General features: G+C 35.9%; 1 protein-coding gene across 3 annotated transcripts; it reads left to right on the top strand.

Moving 5' to 3' along the window:
* The first annotated feature begins 1809 nt into the window (after nt 1–1809).
* On the top strand, nt 1810–24335 carry cdc7 (cell division cycle 7 homolog (S. cerevisiae)). Of its 3 annotated transcripts, none has more exons than XM_039735102.1 (12): nt 1810–1890; nt 3393–3498; nt 3738–3824; nt 5497–5632; nt 11673–11766; nt 11868–12010; nt 15692–15923; nt 16690–16752; nt 16991–17181; nt 20685–20767; nt 22259–22408; nt 22821–24335. In XM_039735102.1, exons 2-12 carry the CDS (start codon nt 3408–3410, stop codon nt 23216–23218), a joined length of 1668 nt encoding a protein of 555 aa, XP_039591036.1. In that variant the 5' UTR covers nt 1810–1890; nt 3393–3407; the 3' UTR covers nt 23219–24335. The 3 variants fall into 3 exon arrangements, with proteins under 3 accessions (XP_039591036.1, XP_039591034.1, XP_039591035.1); XM_039735100.1 differs by having other exon boundaries at nt 16666–16752; XM_039735101.1 differs by lacking the exon at nt 1810–1890 and adding an exon at nt 1938–2068 and having other exon boundaries at nt 16666–16752.
* Nucleotides 24336–24601: the final 266 nt, after the last annotated feature.

Raw genomic sequence — 24601 nt, 5'->3', positions numbered from 1 at the left:
ATTCATTTGTATGAATAAGGAATGACAAAAGGGAGCATATTACAGTTAAAACTACAAATTGGAATTCAGACATTGAAATTCTACCTGTTCATCTTATTTGCCCAGGAAGATAAGTTACATTGTCCTTATTAATGTTTATATTTCTCCCTCTGCAAATGGACAGTCAGCAATGGAAATGATTCGCTCCTTTACCAATACTATAATAATAAATCATTCTGACCCTACAGTTGTAATATGTAATGATTTCAACCATGTGACTTTGGAAATTGGAAGGATCAATGACAAGCTTCATTTAGTTAGCATCATGTTCCACTGAAGGAAATAACCCCCAAATCGATTATGTCCCTGAGTGCACTTTCCCCCATATAGGAAGTAACATGGATGAATTCAGTCAGTATAAGTGTAAACATCATCTGGCGCCTTTGGGCAAATCTGGCCATAATATAATGTGACATTCAGGAACTCGGTAACTGCATCACAGATGTGAAAGCTATGGGGTGCCACTGAGCCCCAAACTCAACACACAAACACAGTCCTGGATTCAGATATTTATTTATTACAAATGACTTGTACAAAAAGTTATATACATTGTCTCTATTACTTTCTCCGTCACACTGCTACTCCTCCTGTTGCCTTCCTTCATCCCAGCTCTTACTCACTTGGACAAGGCAGTGCAGTCCCTTTTATTGAGGATCCAGGAGTACTTCCAATGCTAGGGCTTCACCTGTTGGAAGCAGTACCCTAGCATATGGAAGGCCCAAATAGTAGGGGATATAACTCCCTGCAGCACCCAATAGTGGTACTCACTGACCCCAGCAGGGCTGCGCTACTAGAGTACTATTCCTGGCATTCTCTGAGAGTGTCCGAATGGGTACCGATACCCAGGGATGCTGCCACCTAACATATAGGCTTGACAATAAACCACAAATATTGCTCTTTCTTGCCGTTCTGTTTTAATAGAGTCCCAGCCAGGTAGGGATGCAAAACCAATTCTGGCTGAGACTATGGTCCCTGCGTGTTGTCCCTCACACAGACTATATGAATATTTTGTGTTAACACTGGTATGCTACAAGACTGTGTGTTGCTTTCCAAATAACAAGCCCTGGATTACTAAGGAGTTCGATAGTTTCCTGAATGGGAAGAATAATTCATTCAAATCAAGTGATAAAGAGGCTCTGAAAGACACCCAGTGGGTACAGAAGAAAAAGCTCAGTGAATGAAATGAAAATCGCAAAAATTAAACTAGACAAAAAACTCAATTAGAATAACTTGAAAGATGTGTCAAGCAATCCAGGCCTATGGTGCTAGAAGGAGATATGGATAAAGTTAACTCCCTGTACCAATTTTTAAAAAGACTTTTCCCTCCCACTGCCACAACCTTTCATTTGCCAGGCCCCTCGTGACCATTACAACTACGTTAACATCTACTACTACCACTTGAACTGGATGGCCAGTCCATTTCTGACTAACTATATGTGTTGTCCATAACTGATGGCTAAGTTTTTCTGGTTTATTCATACTTATTTATTGAATGTCTCTAAAAAGCCACATTTTTCACATGGGGACAAATAATGTTTCATCTATCTACATATAACAAATTGTGATGTAAAAAAAAAACAACTTTTCATTCTCCAATTTTCAAATCGTTTACGTCCCCGAATGCATCTCAGTTTTCAAACTTATAATATTGTAGTTTATTTGAATTTGCACATTTACTTGAATAGTACAGTCAAATAAACAATTGGGCCACCGTCAAAATACGTTTTAGCGGAAATGCCCTGGTATGATGTCAAAGGACCGCCCCGTTGCTTGACGTCACTTTTAGCGGGCAGTTTGTTGGCGGAACAAGGGAGAGAAGAATACAAGGCTTAGAAGTTGGAAATCGAGGAGGTACCTGTTTTATCATTAATGCTTCAGTGTCTAAATCTCGAATAACGACTTGGAAGTGTAACAGTTGTTTTTATCAAATGTGTATTTAGATTTTTAAGTTACTTTTGATTTTCTCCTCTTGGTTCATGTGGCGCTTCTGACTGTACACGTTTAATCAAAACTACGTCCGTTATATTTGGTAAACTTGTTTTGTTTTTTCTAGTGTCCCCCAGAATATGGCCTTAAAGTTAATGAACCGGTATCATTAAGCTTTGCTGGTCTTTTTATCGCACATTGCTAGCTAGGCCGCCATGGGATAGCGCGGTTAAGCTACAGCCTGCAGTAGCGACACTGCGTTTTAGAGAGCCTAGCAGAAAAATCGTCTCTTTTTCGAGCTATTCATGGTACTCTCTGATAAAGTTTAGGTCCGTTTGCTGTACGCATTTTAAGTTTAAAACAATTTTAAAAGTGTTTTCACTGATAGCTTCGTTTAGGCGCAAGGTTTTACCAGTTTTGCTGTTACTAAGAGAAAGTAAAGGTAGTTTACAGGCCACGAAGTGTTTGTTTATTAATAACAATTTTATTTCAGCCCTCGTTCGAGTAAAGTAATTGTCCAGTTTAAAAAGTAAAAATATTTTTTTTTTGCGCGAAAAGATCAGTCAGAACGACTTTGGAGTGGTATGTTAGAAGATGTTTTTGTCCTTAATGCACATTAAATTAAAATGACATAAGACATCACCTTCTAATCGTAATAGCAATATTTTCATGTGTACAGAACACATTGAAATTCTGACTTTCATGTCTGTTTAGCATGAAGCCTGTGGCTGCCCTTCAGTTCCATGTCAAGAAAAATATTAAAATATACAACTAGTGTTTGTAGTTCCCTGAAAGATGGAAATAATTTGTTTCACAAGAAGGTAATACACGATAAAAAAAAACCTTTTGTATAACTTCTCAAAAACCGATTTAAACAATTTTCCATTTAACTAGTTTTAAGCGTATACAGGTATAATTGATGATTTTTGAGATATGAGTGGCTCGTTTTGGTTCCTTTACAATGTTCACAAAATTCAAGTTAATTTTCACTACTTAGCAGAGCCAAACGAGTGCGAAGGAGCAATTCTGCCTTATTTGTGAATCATCGTATAGTTTTGCTAAGTTGTTGATTTGTGAAAAGTATTTAAATCATGGCTTTCTGTGGAACTTGCACAGAAAATAACTGATGGCTAACTACGGATACATGAGTAATAACTGTAAAATAGTTTCAGTTCGGAATGCTTATTGGTGTATTAATGCAAAGTCTACGCTCATTAATCGATCAAACCTCACTAATTCCTCTAATATAAGTATTAATTAAAAAAAAAAGTGTTACGTGATGTTCAAAAATATTTGTGAAATGAACTGCAGATTTGAATTATGACTTAAATATTCAGGTATTTTTCCTAAGTAATCTTAAATTGAATATGTAAATTGTGTTTTACAATCTTGAATACGTAATCATATCTTTTTTTCTTCAAATTAAGATTTTATTTGAAAAAATGGAAATGGCTACACAAGTGCTGTTGAAAGAAAATATAACCTGTTCTCATTCAAAGGATGACCAACATGAAAGCTCTAATAATATATCTAGTAAGTTGCATATCTTGTGAAACTGGTATCTGTGCTTTGTTATGGGTATCTATTTTTTTGTCTATGTGTTCTATTGTTTAAAAATCCATGCAGAGCATCTTTTGAAACTTGAGAGGTATGCCTGCCATATAAACTACATATGCTTTTGTGTTCTTTTAATACTTGCATTCAAATTTAGTGTTGCTATTAATTGTAATGCAATATTTGCTTTTCAATTTTTGGTAATTCTTTTCTTTTAGGCACTGTTCAAAAGGATATACAGAATCTATATGAAGCAGTGCCACATCTTTCGAGAATCTTTCAGATAAAGGATAAAATTGGTGAAGGTGCGTACCTATTTTTTTATACTGTATTCCTACCCAAATGATTGTTTTACAATACAGTAGTTAACATTTTCTTTTCTTTCTTTAAAGTTAATATGTTCAATTAAAAATTTGTGTGGTTTGGCTTAGCTGTGTGTTAACTTGTGATATTTAAACGTGTTTCTGTTCCTCTGGAATAAATCCCTTATTTTTAACGTACAGTATTGCTTTGCAACACCAACTTATTCTTACTGATTCAGGCAGGGGTTAACGCATGTTAGATTCTTCTTACAACTACACCTTATTTCCTCAGTCATGTGAAGGTCCATATTAATTTCTACAGTTCAAGAGTTAAAGAGGATGTTAATCTTTTGTCAAATAAGCTTATTCTTATTTTTTAAATTTGTTTTTTGTTTACTTATGTTCAGATAAATACCATGTCATTAAAAGTGCATCAAATTATCCTTTAAGTTTTTTTTTTTTTTATATAATGTAAAACACACATTTGATTTAGAAAGGCCTGTTCGTGTCTGGCAAAAACCTGACATTTTAGTTATTATTATACCTAATAATAAGATATATATATATATATATTAATTATATTATTTCCAGGAGTTGGGTGAAGCTATTGTTACTTTTGGGTAATGCACCCAACTTTAAAAAAAGCGCTTTGATGTCTTTATTTCCTTTTACATTTCAAAATATCTAGAATATAAGTTACTCTTAAGATGTGACACACCTGGGTGACCCAAGGCTTGTTGTCCAGGTACATTTTAACCTTTTTATGTTGAAATAAATGCCTCTTCAGACTGGTGGAGTTTTTGTGTTATTAAGGTAAACCAGTTCTTTTTTTGCTCCTGAAGAAATGTTTGTTCTGTTACATGCTTTAGTCTAGCCAGCTTTTTAAAGTAGAAATCATTTCTTCCCCAATTCGTGGATCATGCCTTTTAGCAGCAGATATTCTGCTGTTCCACCCCTGTTATTCTTCTTTGTTAATTCATTTCCCTTTTTAAATTATTTTGTGGATTAATTAGCCAAAAGGACAAAGGAAGATTTGTTCAGTCTGCAAACATGGTAATTTCATTTTTTTAAGGGTACACACATAAAGGTGGCAATGTAGGCAAATGAAATTATTTGCTGTTGGTTTCCTGTGATTAATTGCTTTTTGATTAATAAAAGAAAACAAATGACAAGTGAATTAAAATTAAACCAAAAAGCTCTGCACAAGATTGTCCATTAAAAAAAATAGTGTTCACAATATGCATGTTTTTGAATATATAAGTGAAAGTCTCTTTATTTTCTGTGATAGCAGACAGCTAGGTTGAACTGCCTGACTAAGTTCTGTTTACAACAAGATTGATACAAAATTATAAATTTTGTTTAACCAAAAGCGACAGGGCCTAGATTACTAATTATTAACCTAGAACAGGGATGCCTACCTACATTATGTAGATTTTATCTAGTTTAGGTTTGTAATCGGTATCCAACTCTAGATGTAATTGTATCTAGCTATATATAGTACTAGATTTCTTAAAGATATCTGTACTGCAGCCTTTGTACAAAATGCAGTGAGTGCTTTAATTATGTTCTCAGTGCTGCCTAGATAGGCTTCAGAAAAACTGTGATGCGGAGTTAGACAAACAGATTTATTGAGTGGATGGAATGCTATTTAAACTGCAAAAGTTCTGCTTGACAGGTACTTTTAGCTCAGTTTACTTGGCAACAGCAACGCTAAAATCTGGAAAGGAAGACCTGTTTGCGCTAAAACATTTGATCCCTACAAGTCATCCAGTAAGAATAGCTGCAGAGCTTCAGTGTTTGACTGTGGCAGGGTAAGTATGAGAATTTTCTTTACTGTTGCTATAAATCTAATGTACATATTCTTTTTACCAGTAATCTTTAGGTATATGCCAGTTTTTATTTTGACTCTTATTGCTGCTATGGTCATGGTTTCATATTTAACATTTTATAGTTGAAAAAGACAAGTTTGACACTTCAGTTATGGGTAAGTTTTTAACCATATTGTTATAAATGCATCTAAATCTGTCAGTATTTTAATAAAAGTGAACAGTTACATTATTTGTGAAAGAAAATTCTATATTGTATTTGTATAGCAAATTATAAAGGCATTCCATTAATTCAGGTATACATTTGATTATGAATGCATACATCTTGCTGCACATCAAAGGATACTGTCACAGTAGCTACATTGTATGAAGTTTGTCAATCATTAGATTCTGACTGTTGCCAGTACTTAGAAGCATCTGGAACTCTTATTCAATATGTGACACAAAGTTGAATATTTAATATACTGTAATTACTCTGATTCATTTACTTTGTTAAAGTAATGACAGTATGAGAAATTATATTATAAGAACTGTGTTAAGTGGATAATAAATACAAATAGAGTCCTCTTGACACTAGAATCCCTGAAGCCTACGAAAATATTCATAATCTTGGGCCACCTTAAATTCCCTCGCACCTCCTCATCATTGTCACTATTTTGCAAATGTTTCAGTTAGCACAAGCAGCAGGCAGCCTACTCACTCATCCCCCACCAAGGCAGCTGAAGTCACTTTATTTTGGAGTGCGGTGTCTGGAATTGTATAAGGTAAATAACATATCGTTATTTGGAATGCATACATTTCAAGTGTGTTCCGTGTCTACAATGATCTGTGTAGATGTTGGATGGCAAGAAATGTTGAACATGTAACTAAAACAAACATTTTTCATGTTCTAGTAATTAACAAAATGTTCATGTAAATTGTATAATTTTTGAGGACTGAAGTCCAATATATAAAAAAAAAACTTTCACTAAAGGTTTAATAAAGCTTGTGTCATTTTATTCAAGTTTATAACCAAAGAAAAGGAAAGTGTTTAATTTACATATTACTGGCAATGTGTAAAAACTTGAGCTACAACTATCAATCAATACAAGGTAGATATGTTGCTTGGCTGGTGCAGAGTTAAGGAGTGCTGCCTCATAATCACTGAATAGTGAGCTGCTATCATTGTTTACTATTAATTAATAAAAACACATTTGAATTGAGTCTATAGCTACTGGTGTAAATTTATGGTAAAAGTTGGCGCTGAAGGGATACAAGCAGACACACAAACGCAGCTCAATCATTTCTTCTTGGTGTCTTGTTGAGTAAACAAGACACCACAGTGTCTGTGGTGGATGTTACATTTCCTCACACACGGACATTAACCTGTCATTTGAATTATTTTTGTTTTATTCAAGAGTAAAACTCAGTTTTATTCAAGAATCCAAGAATAAAACTGAATACAAAAAACTGTTCAAATGACATGTTGATATGAATATCTGTGTGCGAGGAAAAATAACATCTTTTATAAGTACCATAAATTTACACAGGATGTTAGACTTGCAACAAATATATGTTTTTGTTATAAGATAATAACAATAGCAGCTCACTACTCAAAGTGCTAAATGCAGAGAAGATGCCAAACAGTAGCTTATTCACTACACCTTCTACACAGATGTGTAATGGAGTGTTACCACTGTGACAACTGGTTAAAATGAAACGGTCAAACCACACATACGCGAACGTCTGTTACTTTGTACCGACTGATAGTTGGGCTTCAGCAATCCTCAATTGAGTAATTTCTTTTTCTTCGGTTTTACTCTTGAATAAAAGCATACTTGTTTTGTTACACCTTTTGTGAAAGTGTTTCTTTGATATTTGGGCTTTGCACTTCACGTCAAAATTATGACGTTATTACTATAACATATGAAAACATTTTCTGTCATTCTATATTTACACAGATCGTAATAATGAAATGTATGTATTTCAAATCATATTTTATTATCTATATAATTCCTTGCTTTGCCAGATGACCACTTCAACACGGGGTTTGGGGGATAGGAGGTGTAGCAGGCTGCGTTCTGCTATTCCACACATTTGCAAAACAAAAGCAGGCGTATTAGCGCAGTGATGAAGAGTTATGAGTTTCTTGGCGTATGTCAAGAAAATTTAAGGTGGTCAGGGACAACAAAAAAAAAAAAAATCGTACAATTTGGGAAGTCTAGTATTAACTAGATTCCTCCAGAATAACACCAAGCCCAGTTTTGTAGGTCCTTAAAGTCTTACTGTCTACCGCACTACTTGGTAACTTACTCCTTGTTTTTATGGTGGTTTGTGTGAAGAAAAACCTCCTACTGATGGAGCGATTTTAGTCTTAAGAAGTTTCCAGCTGTGCTGTCGTTCTTGTTGCCAATCCACCTTGCTTGGTTTCCTCTGCAAACTTAATTAGCTTATTTATATTCCTATCCAAATTATTTATATGCAATGTGTATATGTATATATAAATTGTAGCGGCCCTAGCGCTGAGCCTTGTGGGACTCCACTCTTAACTTCACCTGATTCTGGTAAGGTTCCTCACACAGTCACCCTCTTCTTCCTATGTTTTAGCTAATTCTGCACTCATCTATATACTACATCCTGAACTCCCACCTGCTTTTCATTTGATACCCAATCTCTCATGTGGGACCTTATGAAATGCTTTCTGGAAGTCAAGATAAATAATGTCATATGCACCATTCTGATCATAACCTTTGTAGCTTTCTCGTCTGAACCCATGCTGATTGTTCAGTAAAACTCCTGTTCGTACCATATGTATCAAAGGTTTGTATATGTGCTCACTAACTTCCTTGAGCACTTGAGGATACATGTTATGTGGTCCTGATGATTTGTTTAAATTCAGCCTATTTAATCTGAGCAGTACTTCTCCCTCTACAATTTCCATGTCACTCTTCTTCAGTAATCTATTTTACTCCTGGGAGGTTAGCTGCTTCCTCACATGTGTAGATGTCCGAAAATGCAAGTTCAGAGCATCTGCTATTTCACTGTCTGTATATTGTAATTCCCTTTTAGTATTCCTGATGCCCTTCTCCTCCTCTAACTACTACTGTTCTACTAAAATACTGAAATCTGTTTGGATAATATTTTACATTATCTTCAATATTCATCTCTAACTGCCTTTTAGCTTCTATAATAGACACCTTACAATTAGTATTAAATGTATTAGTCTTCTTTACAACTGTTTTTTCCGTTGCAGCTTCTTTATCTCCTTACTTATGCACTATAGATTTTCTTTTTCGCTAATTCTAGTTTTTGAAGTGTACCTGTCTGGCATTGTGTATGTTTTTAAACTTCTTGCACTGTTCCTCGAATGTCTACACATTTAAAAGATTATCCTAGTTTATTCCTTTTAGACTTTGCCAAATCTGTGCAAAATTTTTCCTACCAAAGTTAAACATAGCAGCTTTAGTCTTTGCATCTGTACTCTTCCAAAACACTGAAAATTGTATTATGTTATGGTCTCCTGATCCTAGCAGCTCAATCACCTCTACGCTCTTAGTTATTTCCTGGTTTTTACACTAGGGCTGATTATTACCAAACACTAAATCGAGACTGTCTTTCCCCCCACGTTGGTGCTTTAACATATAGTACTCTGTTAAAAAAACAGCCACTGATCAAGTCTATGAACTCCCTGCTCTCATACTCCACTACTTGCATTGTTAGTCCAGTTAATATTCCGATAAAGTCCCCAATGACTATACTATCGCCCTGTAGACCTGCCTTTTTAATATTACTAAGAGGTGCATAAATTACTGTCTGCATTTAGGGGATGAGGCAGGTCTTTAGCACATTCCTAACAGAAGGGCTCATTAATTAGTTCTTTCCATAGTTATCCAGATGTCCTCATCATCCAACTAGAGAAGACTAGCATATAAATTTTACATAAACCCCCTTTTCTGTTCTTTATATCATTCCTAAAAAAATTTTACCTATCTGTTATACTCATCCCCATCTTTATTTAGCCATTTTTCTGTTACTGCTATAATATCATAATTCTCCTCAGCTGCATACAACTAAGCTAACTTGTTTTATTTTTGATACTTTTAGCATTAAGGCAAGCTTATTTTAATCTGTTACTTATTTTACATTTGGACTTACAATTTGGTTTAAACTTTACATTCTCATGCATTTTTAAATTTACACAATTGTCCCTGTCTCCCCATTCCCTAGTTTTATACTGCAAAATCATGTACTTTTAAAAATGTGTAAGGGCTTCTCAAAAATACCAGTACTCACAATGCTAGGAAGGGGTAAAAACCAACTTTAAAGACATTGGCTTACATAAGCCTAACTTGGTCAGACAAGCAGCATACAAGTGGCAAAAATGTCATTTGATATTTTTCTTACTGTTTGGATAAAAAACTAGCTCAAAGTATACTTTAAGACGTCACAAACAATCCTAGTCCAAATGTCTCAAATTCTGGTCTTGAAGCACTACCATGGCTGCAGGTTATGATCACTGAACTCTTTTGTCTTAATTTGATTGACTTGCTATTGAAGACTTGGACACCTTAAGTATTTCTTTTTTCTTTAATTAGCAGATTAACAATAATGAGATACAAAACAGGCTAAGACACTATCAGCAACCTTTGTCCATCATACAGTATTTGAAAATAAAGAAAGGTGAAGATCTCAGTAATGTGCATCTCTTCAGGTCCACAAAACATTTTGGTGGTGCTCTTAGGAAAAAGAAAATCAAGAGTTTTATAAATGTCTGCTATGGAAGAACAATTAACAACAAGAATTGGCTTTTAATTAAGAAATTTGTTGTAATGAAATTGGTTGAGAGTTTGAGTTTGAGACCTAGACTTAACTTGGTCCTCTGTTGTCTCACTTCACATCTCATTTCTGTTTGGGTGGTGTTTAAGGAAACGATGAAGCAATTCATAGGATTGAATCTTTAAAAAAAAAAAAAAAATAGATTAAAATGATGGGAAAAGTTGATTAGGAGCAAAAACTATTACTTAAATACTTTGCAGCCACAGTCGCATTTCAGGACCGAAGTTACAGACCCCTGCCCTAGGCTAATGGCTAGCAAGTTCAGACATCACTTATATTATGTAATACTACTGTTAACAAGTTCACTATAAAGGAAAACTCTGAGCAGTGGTTTAAATATCGTGAAAAGACTGAGACCATATCTCTTGAAAAACATTGCAGTCCACATATATGTCAATGACTGTATGTATTATAAGAGGGATGGTCAGTGGACAAATAAGAAAAAAATGTGCACATTTGATTTATTTGTGTTGAAAAGGGTATTTTGTGTTTCACTTAGTCCATGACTTCCCAACTTTAAGGCATGTTTGTATATAAAAATGCGGGCTTTGCTGTGAGCTCTGTACCTGCATGACTTAGTTTCAAGAAATCCTCCATGTGCAGAACCTTAATAGAATGTGGATTGTGTAGTTTAAAATTTTTTGTTCTAGATGATTTACAGTAAAAGATTTAGATACAACAAAAAAAATTCTTCCTTCGACATAATTGAAATGTTGTGTGATGGCCTATATGGAGTAGTTTTTGCAGGACAGACTATAAATTTTGATAAATTAAAGTATTTATCTTAAGATGTGACAGTTTGTTCAGGCAGTTAGCGGAGTTGACCAGTGGGCAATGGAAGCATTTTGTTAATTACAGCTTGAAAAGGTCCCGACAGTGCTTATATCTAATATCGTCTATACTTTTGCAGCAAAGGTAATGAAAATAGTATCTGTGTGTTCAGTGATTTCTTTTATGTGTTTTAGTAATACTGTGAATTTTATTGTTAAATTTAATGATAAATATTTCCAGTGTACTTAATGGAGGATTGTAGGTTATTCCAAATGCTTTCTCAATTTACAAGTAGGTAAATATAGGTACTTCTATTTGTCTGTTTAGTAATTTACTGCCAGGTGAATATTTACAGAAGATTAGCACTGATATTTCAAAGTTATATCGTCTAACTTTTTCACTATGCAACTAGTAATACTTTTTTTCTTTTGTTTCTTAGTGGTAGAGAAAATGTCATGGGAGTCACCTACTGCTTAAGAAAGGATGACCATGTTGTTATTGTAATGCCATATGTTGAGCATGAATCATTTGTGGTAAAATTTTTTTTTTTTTTCCCTTCTATCTCTCTCTCACACACACGCACACATATATTCCATGGCAACAGACTAAATTCTGTTATCTATTTATGTTTTAGGACATTTTAAGATCTATGAGTTTTGAAGAAGTTCAACAATATATGTTTAACCTCTTAAAAGCATTAAAACATATTCATCATTTTGGAATCATTCACCGGGACATCAAGCCCAGCAACTTCCTTTATAACCGCAAACAGATGAAGTATGTATTTTTGAAAGTCTAATATCATAGTTCAGTTAACTTGTATATTTGTATTTTAATTAATTGTATATTTAATTTCACAATAATCACGCTTGATATAATTTTTTCCTGTCTTATGAAATCAGTCATTTGGCAAAGTACTATTTTCAGTGTAGTACTAATATTTACCTTTCTCCTTCATTCCTATAAAATGCAACTTGTTTCTGTGTTTTCAGTTTGGATTTATACAGTTAGTTAGAAAACAGTTATTTCCGGCACCGCATCCGAGTGGCAGCCTTTCCAGCAGCTCCGTATATGACTTTATCTTTTTACCTTTTTATCTCTATTTTTCTCTATTTCACTAATCACTTCTACCACTTTCTTTTATGTGGAATTGCTCCCTGGACACTTTTTACACATTTTACTATTTTACTATTTGACATGGATTGTTACACTCCGAGAATCGCCTATTCAAGTAGTCAGCTTAAAGCACTGAGAAGAAATGTTTATGCCGGTGTGGTTCCTTATTTACCTGACGAGGTAAGAAGACGATATCGGGCAGCCGAGCGCAAAGATAAAAAATAAGATTAAATTGAGACAACTTGAGAGAAAATGGCGTTATAAACCGTCGGTGCCTTCTGTGATCCTGGGAAATGTAAACTCACTACCAAATAAGATCGACGAACTGGCTGTGCTGGTGAAAAATGTCAGAACCTACAGAGAATGCAGCTTGCTGTGTTTTAGTGAAACGTGGCTAACGTCTATCATCCCAGATGCTAACGTGGAGCTACCCGGGTTTAGCACAGTTAGAGCGGACAGAGACGCAAGTACCTGTGGAAAGAAAAAAGGTGGAGGACTCGCTCTCTATGTCAATACAAAGTGGTGCAACTCAGGACATGTAAGCGTTAAAATCTCCACTTGCTGCAGGGACATCGAACTGTTGGCCGTAAGTCTGCGCCCCTATTACTTGCCCAGAGAGTTTGGACACGTGATTGCTGTTATTGTTTACATCCCCCTCGTTTAACGCGAGATGGCGAGTGACATCATCCATTCCGCTAAGTTACAAACGCAGCACCCTGAGGCACTTGTGCTAATCGCTGGAGACTTTAACCATGTAACGCTAGATAAAACATTACCTGCCTTCTCCCAGTATGTGGATTGTAACACTCGGGGAAACAGGACTATTGACCTACTATATGCAAACGTTAAAGACGCATACAGCGCCACCCCACTGCCTGCGCTTGGGAAAGCAGATCATAACCTGGTTCTGCTTCAGCCTCAATACAAACCAAGAGTGAGGCGCTACCTACAACCACACGCTCATTCAGGAAGTGGTCCCTGAGGCAGAGCAGGCTCTGAGAGACTGCTTTGGAACTACAGACTGGGATATATTGCTGGGTCACATAGTGAGAACATTGAAGAGGCTGTTGAATGCACAACTGATTACATCAACTTCTGTATGGACATTGTAGTTCCAGTAAGAACAGTATGCTGCTATGCTAACAACAAGCCATGGATTACAAGTGACATCAAGGGCCTTTTGAACCAGAAGAAAAGGGCTTTTAAAGGTGGTGATCAGCATGAGCTGAAGTGCGTGCAGAAGGAACTCCGAGTCCAGCTCAGGGCGGCAAAAGAGCAGTACAGGAGAAAGCTGGAGCAGAAGTTGCAGAACAACAGCATGAAGGAAGTGTGGGATGGGATGAAGATTATCACTGGCTGCAGCTCAAGCGGGTGCCGCCATCGAGACAGACGTGGAGAGAGCAAACCAAATGAACAACTTCTTTAATAGGTTTGATCACAGTAACCCACTCTCACCTCGAGTACTGCATCCTCCAACCATCCTTCTGCTGATACCAGCATAGGTGAGACATCCCCACCCACAATTACAGCAGCCCAGGTGAGCAGAGAGCTGAAAAGACTTTGTGCCAGCAAAGCAGCGGGTCCAGATGGTGTATCGCCACGATTGCTGAAGGCCTGTGCGTTGGAACTGGGGAGTCCTCTACAGCGCATCTTCAACCTGAGCCTGGAACAGGGAGAGTCCCAAGGCTTTGGAAAACATCTTGTATCACTCCTGTCCCAAAGGTATCACGTCCTAGTGAGCTGAATGACTTCCGGCCTGTTGCTCTGACGTCACATCTGATGAAGACCATGGAGCGGCTGCTGCTTCACCACCTGAGGCCACAGGTCCGCCACGCCTCGACCCTCTGCAGTTCGCATACCAGGAGAAGGTGGGAGCGGAGGATGCCATCATCTATATGCTTCATCGATCCCTCTCCCACCTGGACAGAGGCAGTGGTGCTGTAAGAATTATGTTTTGGACTTCTCTAGCGCCTTCAACACCATCCAACCTCTGCTCCTTAGGGATAAGCTGACTGAGATGGGAGTAGACTCACACCTGTGGCATGGATTGTGGACTATCTTACAGACAGACCTCAATATGTGCGCCTTGGGAACTGCAGGTCTGACATTGTGTGCAGCAATACAGGGGCCGCAGGGGACTGTACTTTCTCGGTCCTGTTCAATCTATATACATCAGACTTCCAATATGACTCGAGTCCTGCCACGTGCAAAGTTCGCTGATGACACTGCTATTGTGGGCTGCATCAGGAGTGGGCAGGAGGAGGAGTACAGAAAGTTAATCAAAGACTTTGTTAAATGGTGCGACTCAAACCACTTACACCTTAACACCAGCAAGACCAAGGAGCTGGTGGTGGATTTTAGGAGGCCCAGGCCCCTCATGGACCCTGTGATCATCAGAGGTGACTGTGTGCAGAGGGTGCAGACCTATAAATATCTGGGAGTGCAGCTGGATGACAAATTGGACTGGACTGCCAATACTGATGCTCTATGTAAGAAAGGTCAGAGCAGACTATACTTTCTGAGAAGGTTGGCATCCTTCAACATCTGCAGTAAGATGCTGCAGATGTTCTACCAGACGGTTGTGGCGAGTGCCCTCTTCTACGCGGTGGTGTGCTGGGGTGGCAGCATAAAGATGAAAGACGCCTCACGCCTGGACAAACTTGTTAAGAAGGCAGGCTCCATTGTAGGATTAAAGTTGGACAGTTTAACATCTGTGGCAGAGCGACGGGCACTAAGCAAACTCCTGTCAATCATGAAGAATCCACTGCATCCACTTAACAGTGTCATCTCCAGACAGAGGAGTAGCTTCAGTGACAGACTTTTGTCACTGTCCTGCTCCACTGACAGACTGAGGAGATCGTTCCTCCCCCACACTATGCGACTCTTCAATTCCACCCGGGGGAGTAAATGCGAACATTAATTTTATTTTAATTCTTTTCATTTTTATTACTATTTAATTTAATATTGTTTCTTTGCATCAGTATACTGCTGCTGGATTATGTGAATTTCCCCTTGGGATTAATAAAGTATCTCTCTATCTATCTATCTATCTATCTATCTATCTAAAGAAGAAAAACAGACTAATAGCAATACTGTACAACTGTTCCTCGGTCCTTGCAGAAGCAGTTAGAATGCACTTCAAGTTTCTTTCTCACTTCTTATCATATTGATGTCTGGTTATTTGGAAAGGAAAATTTGCTGCAATTAGAACTGTGACAAGAATTGCTTTTATTATTGATAAAGTTTTGTCAGTAGACAAAACTAATAGGGAGACTTGATTATTCTATTGTGTAATCAAATGTTTTGTTCAGTTGTATGATTTATGTTCTTTCAAATTTGTAGGTATGCTTTAGTGGATTTTGGGCTTGCGCAGGGTACTCCTAATACTACTGTAGAACTTCTAAAGGTTGTTAAAGCTGAAGGACAACCAAGTAAGTGCTTGAAAAATAAATCTCATGCTTTTGGAAGTAAAATTCCTCCTGCTAGTACATCTTCAAAGGATGCTTCTCGGAATCAGTCCATAAAGCCACCGGTTAAACGATCCCTGTCACCTTTACTGCAGAAAAATTCAAAGGTTTGTGAATGTTTGTACTTTATTTATACATATAGTTTGGTTTAAGAATTTAGCATTATGCTCATTTTTAACCAAAGATTTTAGTGATTTATACTATATCATCTAGAGCAAAACGGTATATTTGAAATATGCATGTAATGTGCCATGTTTTACTTTGACAGTTTATCATTGCAATAAATTTACTTTTTAGTTTTTCTGTCTTACATATGTGTATATATGATGCATACAATAGATACTGTATGTAAGCACCATGGCAAGTATTGGTAGTGCAGTATCTATCACTTCAAATATACAAAATGTATTGAAATATTTAAGATAGCTGTCCTTTTTTTTAAAAAAAAAAAACAACTTAATTTTATTTTACTGACTTCCCTTTTTATGTAATAGTTGAAAACAATAGTTTGTAGTAACTGAGTGAAAATGTGTATTGCAAATAATCATCGACTAAAATCTGTGCACCGATTAATGTCTGTGCTGATTTAATTCGTTCACACAGCAGAGGGCGCTATAGAATAGTAAAACTTCTTACTGAGAGGTGATTTTTTTTTTGTGTACTGTAGAATGGAATTCTTTAGATAGATAATTTACTTAAACAGGGCTTTCTGTGTGTGTGTGTTTTGGTTTTTTTTTGTTTTGTTTTTTTTAAAACTTTAGCTGTTTATATGAAAATGGTGTTTGGCTACTCAAGCTTTTACATGTGTTGGTTTTTATGTGCCTTAAGATGTAAAAATTATTTTAACAGACCTCACTCTTGGTCAATTCCCAGCGTTCCGTATTTGGTGAAAAAAGCCTAAACAGCCTTAATTCAAATGATGGATCTGGGAGCAAGGTAAATATGGTATGATTATATGTGCTTAAAGTATTTTTAAATTTAAGTATATTTAAAGATGGATTTGAAGTTATACTACCAGAAAATGAAGCCAATAGTATAAATGGAGAAATAGTTTTATCCCTTTTAGTAGCTTAAAGCAGTGTTTAGTGTTGATAATTTTATCATGGAGTATACTATTGAGTGAGACAAGATTACTAATCTCTCACAACTTGTATCCTTTTTTTTTTTTCTTCAGGTAGTCAAACCTTCTAAGACGATAAGTGTGCAGTCTCGGAAGATTGCGTTACCTAAACGTAAGATGGTTCCAGTTAAAGGTTCTGTTAGTACTGTAAGCAGCCAAAGTCAAAAATCATCAAGTCAGTGTCCAATAAATTTGACATGTGATTGTTATATGACTGACCGAGTTTGCAACATATGTCTGTCAAGGTAATGCTGCTCTTTTGATATTCTCTCTCTTTTTTATAGCCTACCATAAATGTAACTAATCTGTTGCCATGTGAATGCATTTTACTTCAACAACTTGGAAGTTGGTTTGTGTACCGTCAAGATCCTGGACACAATTTTAAAATGTTATAGATTTTGGCCCTGGAACATTATTCTGAAATGCTAGTCATTCTGTACACAATTAGGATATTAATTTATTATGTTTGGGCTGCAACTAAACATTTTCATGATAAAAGATTGATCATACTAAAGGACAAATCTCCAATCACAGTTTAGAAAGTACTAAACTGTCCTTTTATCTTTAATAAAGACTTCTGTTGTTGAGTGTTTTATTAATTTGTTTGATATACTCCAGTGGTTGCTTATAATGAATCTTATTTCTGTTACCACATTCTACAAGTATTATGGTGAATGCTAATTGATTTTAGATATTCTTGTTAAATCACAATTAGGTTAATTTAGATGAATAGATCATGAATAATCATCTCTGTGTGATTCTGCATTGTCAAGATTTGTAACCACTTAGCTCCTGATTATACTACACTAGCAGGAGTACCTGGCGTTGCCCAGGAATCTATAACCGGTGAATTTCCGAAATGAAAGAAATAGAACAGACAGTTTTCTGATTCATATTTTATTGTAAGAGGTAATATAAGTGGTCATTCCAGAGCCTTTGGATACACTATTTTTTTGTTTTCCCTTGTGGTGAGAAAATTAACAAATTCTGAGGATGGCCCACTCTAGAAAATGCTACGTAGAGTTGTCTGTGTGAAAAGCATGGATTTTCGAAACTGATGCCTGCAATTTGTAGTGATTGCCCTTGAGCCTTATTAATTGACATAGCAAAAGCCAAACAAACAGGAAATTGGAGCAGTTTGAAATCAAAGGTTAAATCATTCGGAAGCAGCGGTATTCTTGGTATGAAAACATCTTTACATCTTGCGCAACGTGTCATGATAGTTGTTTAAATAATACTAGCCAACCCGCGGCGTACCATACGCCGCATAATCAGGCCGGTTTTTAATGATTTTTAAGCACAGGAAGAAAATTAACATTTGAAAAATCGGTAATGTAATCAGCAAGAAAAGCAATATTATAACAATGCACGGAACGAACCAACACAGTAAAACAGTTTGCCATGGTGCACATGGTCGTGTGTCGTAACCGAAAAATAGTTTTTTAAAGACTGCTTCATTGTGTTTTAACCTCCGTTGTAAAGGATTGTTTTGAAGATCCCATGGGATACCCCTCACAAACCGTTTAACACGCTGCATATGGCGATTCACCTCCGCGAGAAACATGCCTCTATGAACAGTCAACGTGGCTCGGAGGTGCCAGGAGTTGGTGGGCATGGCTCCTGCGTGTGCCATAGGTGTCTGTCTTGTCAGTGGCTCGGTGAGTCCACGCCCCTTCCAGCGTGCTTTCCATGGTTGTCTTGCCTTGGTGAATTATATATATAGATTTGGATAGAGAGTCTTGACACAAAGGCGAGTGGTATTACACAGTAAGGAGTGTCTATGTTGAACCGTGCCGCTATCTAATGGACGTTGGCGATGGTAACTACAGAGAGAAGTGACATACAACCGTTGCTGTATGTGTGGAAAATGGCGGGGGATGGGTGCTGTCTTTTTAAGGCAAGTGTCTGTTCAAACGTGTATCTGGCGTTGCCCAGAAATCTATAACCGGTGAATTTCCCAAATGAAAGAAACGGAACATAGAAATAGAAGAAACAGTTTTGTGATTAACATTTTATTGTAAGTTCCTTCACTGTGGATACTGTGTGCTGTGGCGTTTCCGACGCCTTGAAATAGACTTCCTTGTGGCATCTGAAGTGGGCCTTCCAAATCTACGTCTTTTTTTCAGTGGCATGGGTATATTCGTGAAAAGCAGGACAATTGTGTTACATGGTATTACGTACATAATAAGCACCACAGTGAGGTGAATTTACGTTATTTAGAATACGTCGGAAAGCAAACAAATAGCACCAGTCAGTGAGAGAGAGCAACACTGAAATCGTACTGTCCCCAGTGTTGTCGGTGAAAGGGCATGCTAGATGGCGCCACAGTGAAGTTCTGTTACAACATGCGGCCATCTTAAGTATGGGGACGTGTGCCAAATGTTGTGTCGGTGAAAAGGTGCCCTGCAGTTCACCGCAAACATTTTTCCGAACCAAACATACCCCATGACCTTCTCCTGGTCACAAAGAAGCCCCATGCCCAGTTTGGTGGCGATCGGACGCCCAGTGCAGATTTGTATGGCGGATAAACAAACATACACACAGACTCTGCTTTATATATTAGATAAATATTTTCCTCTTTTATTTAAAAAAATACCTTGTTAAAATTATGTAGCATGCATTCCGTGACCCCATTATGATCCTGCCATAGCAACTGTTGGAAAATCACAATCTGTGTGTTTGAAGAGAAGGAAAATGTGCCGATTTATTGGAAAATGCATAAGAAGCTCTTCCTGATCATAGCTAAACTTGCATGTAAATACCTGTGCAAGTGTGCTACCAGCACTGCATCTGAAAGGTTGTTCAGTACAGTGAGTGATATTGTAATACTGAGCTTTTCATTCCTAAAAACCAGAAGTGGTAAATATACTTTTTTAACTTTCAATAGACACTTAAAAAGGCTGACATTCAGGGTCTGTCTATTTTTAATTTGCTTTGTATTTTGTTTTGTAGAGTTGGTTCCATAATAGGCCAGATAAAAACAATTTAATGATTTGACAGCAGAGTTAGTATTAAAGCTATTTAATTTTTTTGAAGTATGTTGTTTAAATGGGGCTAGTTTATTGAAGTTTTCTTAAGAAAAGCAAAGGATGAATAACAACGCATATTAAAAATTGTTTCATAAATGTGATTGGTACCATGCTAGATTAAAAGCCGTTGAGATTCTTTCTAGTCTTTTGGCTGCACTACTTTGATGGCTGCAGTGGGTGTAACATGTATTTGGTAATCACAATTGATTTCTTAAAGAAAATTGTCAAATGGGAAAAGTCCATATCATACAAGCCTAATCACAAAGTGAAAATCTCAAAACTCAAGTTTTTTTGACAAGTAGAGAATTGTTCCATATAAATATGAAAATGATTAATCTTTATATACATTTTATGGGATTTTTTTGGTTTTATTTTTCTAGTTATGAAGTATATGTTAATTCCAACTCGAGTGTTTCACACAAACCCTTGAGTAAAATGTCATAACTTGATATGTATGTGATATTGAAATATAATATACAATAAACTTTTTAACTGTGCAGATTATTAAGGTTCTTTTAACATTCAAGCAAATTGGAAAAGGTGATAGTCTTGTAACACTTCAGTAAATTTAAAAGATGTTCATCTTTGTTTTAAATTTTGAAATATAGGAACTGGTCGTTGACGTTAAAAATATTTAAGTGACGTTTTGTTTGTGGACTCTGTGTCATGTTACATGTCTTTCTACAAAACAATAATGTGCTTATCTTTACATTTTAAAGGCGTCAGCAAGTTGCACCTAGAGCAGGAACCCCTGGTTTCAGAGCCCCTGAAGTTCTAACTAAATGCCCCAATCAAACAACAGGTATAGTGTGTGTGTGTGTGTGTGTATTTTGTGCAAGTTTTTGTTGCTTTGTTTTGTTTTTTTTATAATTGTTGTTTGTATTCATATTTTAGTTGTAACTAATTTGTTTTAGGGTTGCAATATCTAATCAATGTCATTGATAATAATTGATGACAAAAATGTTTGCCAGTTTTCATAATTAGTTTTCTTGTTACTGTGTATATTCCATGTATTACTTTGACACAGAAATAATGTTGACTATATTTTGAAATACAATGGAGGTGTAGGATGTAAATGTAGCTGGGGGGGGGCGGGGGTTATCAAAGACCTATGGACTCTGGAGTCATGTCAGCTGGCTAAAAATCTGTATCTTGGAAGATCTGCAAAAGCAAGCTCACTTGGTGAAAACACAGCAGAGTGTTGGTGATCACTCTCACTTATCCTGTGGAGATATTGTAATTTAGTAACATTCTCTGTATCCCTTTTTGTCTGGCAGCTCAAAATCCTACCCAATTCATTAACAATGTTTGAAACTACTTTGCAGGGTATTTCTTTTGATGATACCAGCACCCACAATTTAGTGCCATACCTGGGGAAAAAATAGCTTTAAATATACATTACCTCTTATGACTGTCTTTGCTGCCATCTGGCAAATAAAATCAAGCAGTACATGTTAAGCAATTTTTTGTGAACAATTAAACAATGGTTTCAGCCTTCTGCTACTTTGTCAACAAAAGGCTTGAAATTATTAAGCTAAACCTTAGCACATGTTATTTAAGAGTATATTTGTATTATGGATTGCGCAAAAAGTAAAAATTACTTTTAATTAAAATGTTTACATTTTGGCAGAAATGTTGGATTTTTTTAAAATAAAAATTCTCCCCAATCAAGAAAATAATTGAGTAGCAAAATAGTTGTTAGCTGCAGCCCTGTTGCATGCCGAACCTTGCTATCAGTAGACTGGTATATTTAACCACAATATATAGCAATGGCCATAATTTTGTGCATAACAGTAATGCATGAAGTAAAATTGACTGCTGTTGATTTTTGAATTTGTAATTAGTGGTTTTTATTTTATAAGGTCTGGTCTTTTTTTCTTTTATCATTGTTGGTTTCACATTGGCAACAATTGTGTAGAATTGCTACTGTCCTACTTTTGTGGAATTTTTGTGTGTGACCAATATTAATGTTGGTAAAAGCTTTCAGTGTGCGTTCTAATACAAATGATATAACAGAAAATTTTTAAATAAATGTAATCTCACATGTAAATAAGCCACCTCCACACCCTTCTACTCTTTCCTGTACAGTAATACATAAACTATTTGATCACTTTTTTAGTACAGAAACTTATATTAATTTTTTTGGATAATGTAATCACAAAGTGAATGAGATATTGTTACATTATTTTATGAAAAGTGTAGGCAGCTTAAAAACAAAAGTCTATTTCTAAGACAATCTAATCAAGTCTATTTCTAAGACAATCTAATCAACTTTTTTTTTTGTCCTCCCCAGCTATAGATATGTGGTCTGCAGGAGTTATTTTTCTTTCTCTTTTGAGTGGTAGATACCCATTTTTCAAAGCAAGTGATGACTTAGTTGCTTTAGCACAAATAATGGCTATTCGTGGATCTAAAGAATTGTCTAAAGCAGCCAAGACATTTGGTATGTAATTTAAATGTTATATATAAATAAATATGGTTGCCCCTGGTTCCTTGCTAAAAGAGATCTTCAGTTACTTTTAAAATAATATATTTGATATGATAGGAAGAAAATATTTCAAAATATAAATGAAAGTAGATAATTCCAAATTATGTATAACTGGATTCAGTGGGTGTTTAAATTAAAAGTATCATTTTGACAGTGTTGTGCAATATTACATTTTATAGTAGGCACGCTATGTACTGTAACTGCATCAAGTTACATTTTCTTCACTTAAGATTTTTATTGTAGAGTAACAAAGTACACCATAGTGTGTGAAATACTAATTATAATGTGTTTGTGGATAATGTTTGTAAATTGTGGATTCAATCTTTTTTGTGTATATATATACATTTATGATCTTATTTTTATTCAGGAAAATGTGTTTTGTGCAGTAAAGAAATTCCAGCTAAGAACTTAAGGACAGTTTGTGAAAAACTTCGAGGGATCCATACATTCAAGGAAAATAACTGTGAAAGGGATGATATCTCAAGAAACCTTAATGACACGCAAAATAGTCCTTATTCAAAGGAAGAGTACTGTTTTAAATCCTCTTCAGAAGAGCCACAACATACTGTCGTTAAAGAGGTCCAACAGGATTTTCAAAAGGACCCAGAAACCACTAAAAAGATGTCAACTGTTGCAAAGGGATGGGACAGAGTTCCTGATACTACGTATGATCTTCTTGACAAATTACTAGATATGAATCCTGCTACACGGATAACTGCTAGTGAAGCCTTATTGCACCCTTTGTTTGCAGGATTACAACTCTAATGACTTCTTTAAAGCTGCTGGAGATTTTAGTATGACCTCCTCTCTGAAGGAGTAACTAAAAACAAAACTAAAATGTTTGTTTTTTTTATCAAGATGGGTGTAAGGTGTCAGGAGTTGTAAGAAAGGAATATCTATGCAAATGTACATAAAATCTGGCACAGCTAGATAATACAGACACCATTAGTTATAAAGTGACTTGTAGGTTGTCATGATTGGCATGGGTTCCACTGTCCACCTTTTTAAAGTGTCTACTCATTTCTTAAGAAAGTGTGAAGTCTTGGTACGATCTGTATGTCTAAAAATGTTGCATTTCTATGATTAATGATAAGATATCAAATGTCGTGGACGATATTGGGTGCACACTTAAATTCTGAAAAAGCAGTTTATTTAGAAGTTTATTTAATGTTTTAGTGTAAGAAGTTTTCAATATTTTTAATGTTTAACTATTAAATTGAGTCTTTTAAGTTGTTTTAATATTTATTTCATAATACTTTATGGTTTATTTAGGAAGATAAAGCAGAGCAGAAAAAGTTTGGAAAAGGATGACAAGGGCATTTGTGTATTCTTCACTGGTTCTTGTGGCCTTTTCCAGATTATTTGGCTTTAATTTGCTTGACTAGTAATCATATTTATTGCACTTCTTGTCAGAAGTATGGAATTTTGTAGATTTAATAAGCACAATGAAGACAATTTCAGGTAGCATGTTTGTGATGTTAAGACTAAAGGCCTCTCCAAGTTCAGTGTTGCACATTTTTGCCTTTCCTGATTATAGCCCCACTGAGATTTTCTTTCATGGTGTTTTAAAAATGCTTAGCCAAGACCTGGGAAGATTAATATAGATTAAAGAGGATACTGAAGTTTGCAGTGCACACCACTCTGAAATCATACTTGATAATATTACTGAAACATGCTTTGAATTCCGTATTAATATAAGGGTATGTTTACTCGTATCAAAAGAAAAATGTTTGCTTAAGTTACAATGCTTGGAAATAAATGTATTCTGGAAAGCTAATCTTAGTCAGAGTAGCCTGTCCAGATGATGTTAGCCAAGGTGGTTATTGCAACTAAATAGCTCTTTGTCACTGGAATTACACATTAAAGAAATATTTGAATTCAAGCTTTGAAAGCATTAAATTGCATCAGTGCACTCATGGATGATACATAGATGGCATGTAGACTTGTTTAATGTTTCGATAACATACAGTTAGGTCCATAAATATTTGAACAGAGACAACTTTTTTGTAATTTTATCTGCTTAATTGATAATGACATAACGATGGACTTGCCCACACCTCCCCATGAAATAGCCTTTGAGTCATTTGTCCAATTACTTTTGACCCCCTGAAATAAAGGGATTTTGTTAAAAAAATGCTTTGGTTGCCT

This window comes from Polypterus senegalus, chromosome 14, assembly GCF_016835505.1.
Source record: "Polypterus senegalus isolate Bchr_013 chromosome 14, ASM1683550v1, whole genome shotgun sequence".
Classification (NCBI taxonomy): domain Eukaryota; kingdom Metazoa; phylum Chordata; class Cladistia; order Polypteriformes; family Polypteridae; genus Polypterus; species Polypterus senegalus.
The sequence above is the reverse complement of the archived record's forward strand: the minus strand, read 5'-3'. Positions and strand labels throughout refer to the sequence as shown.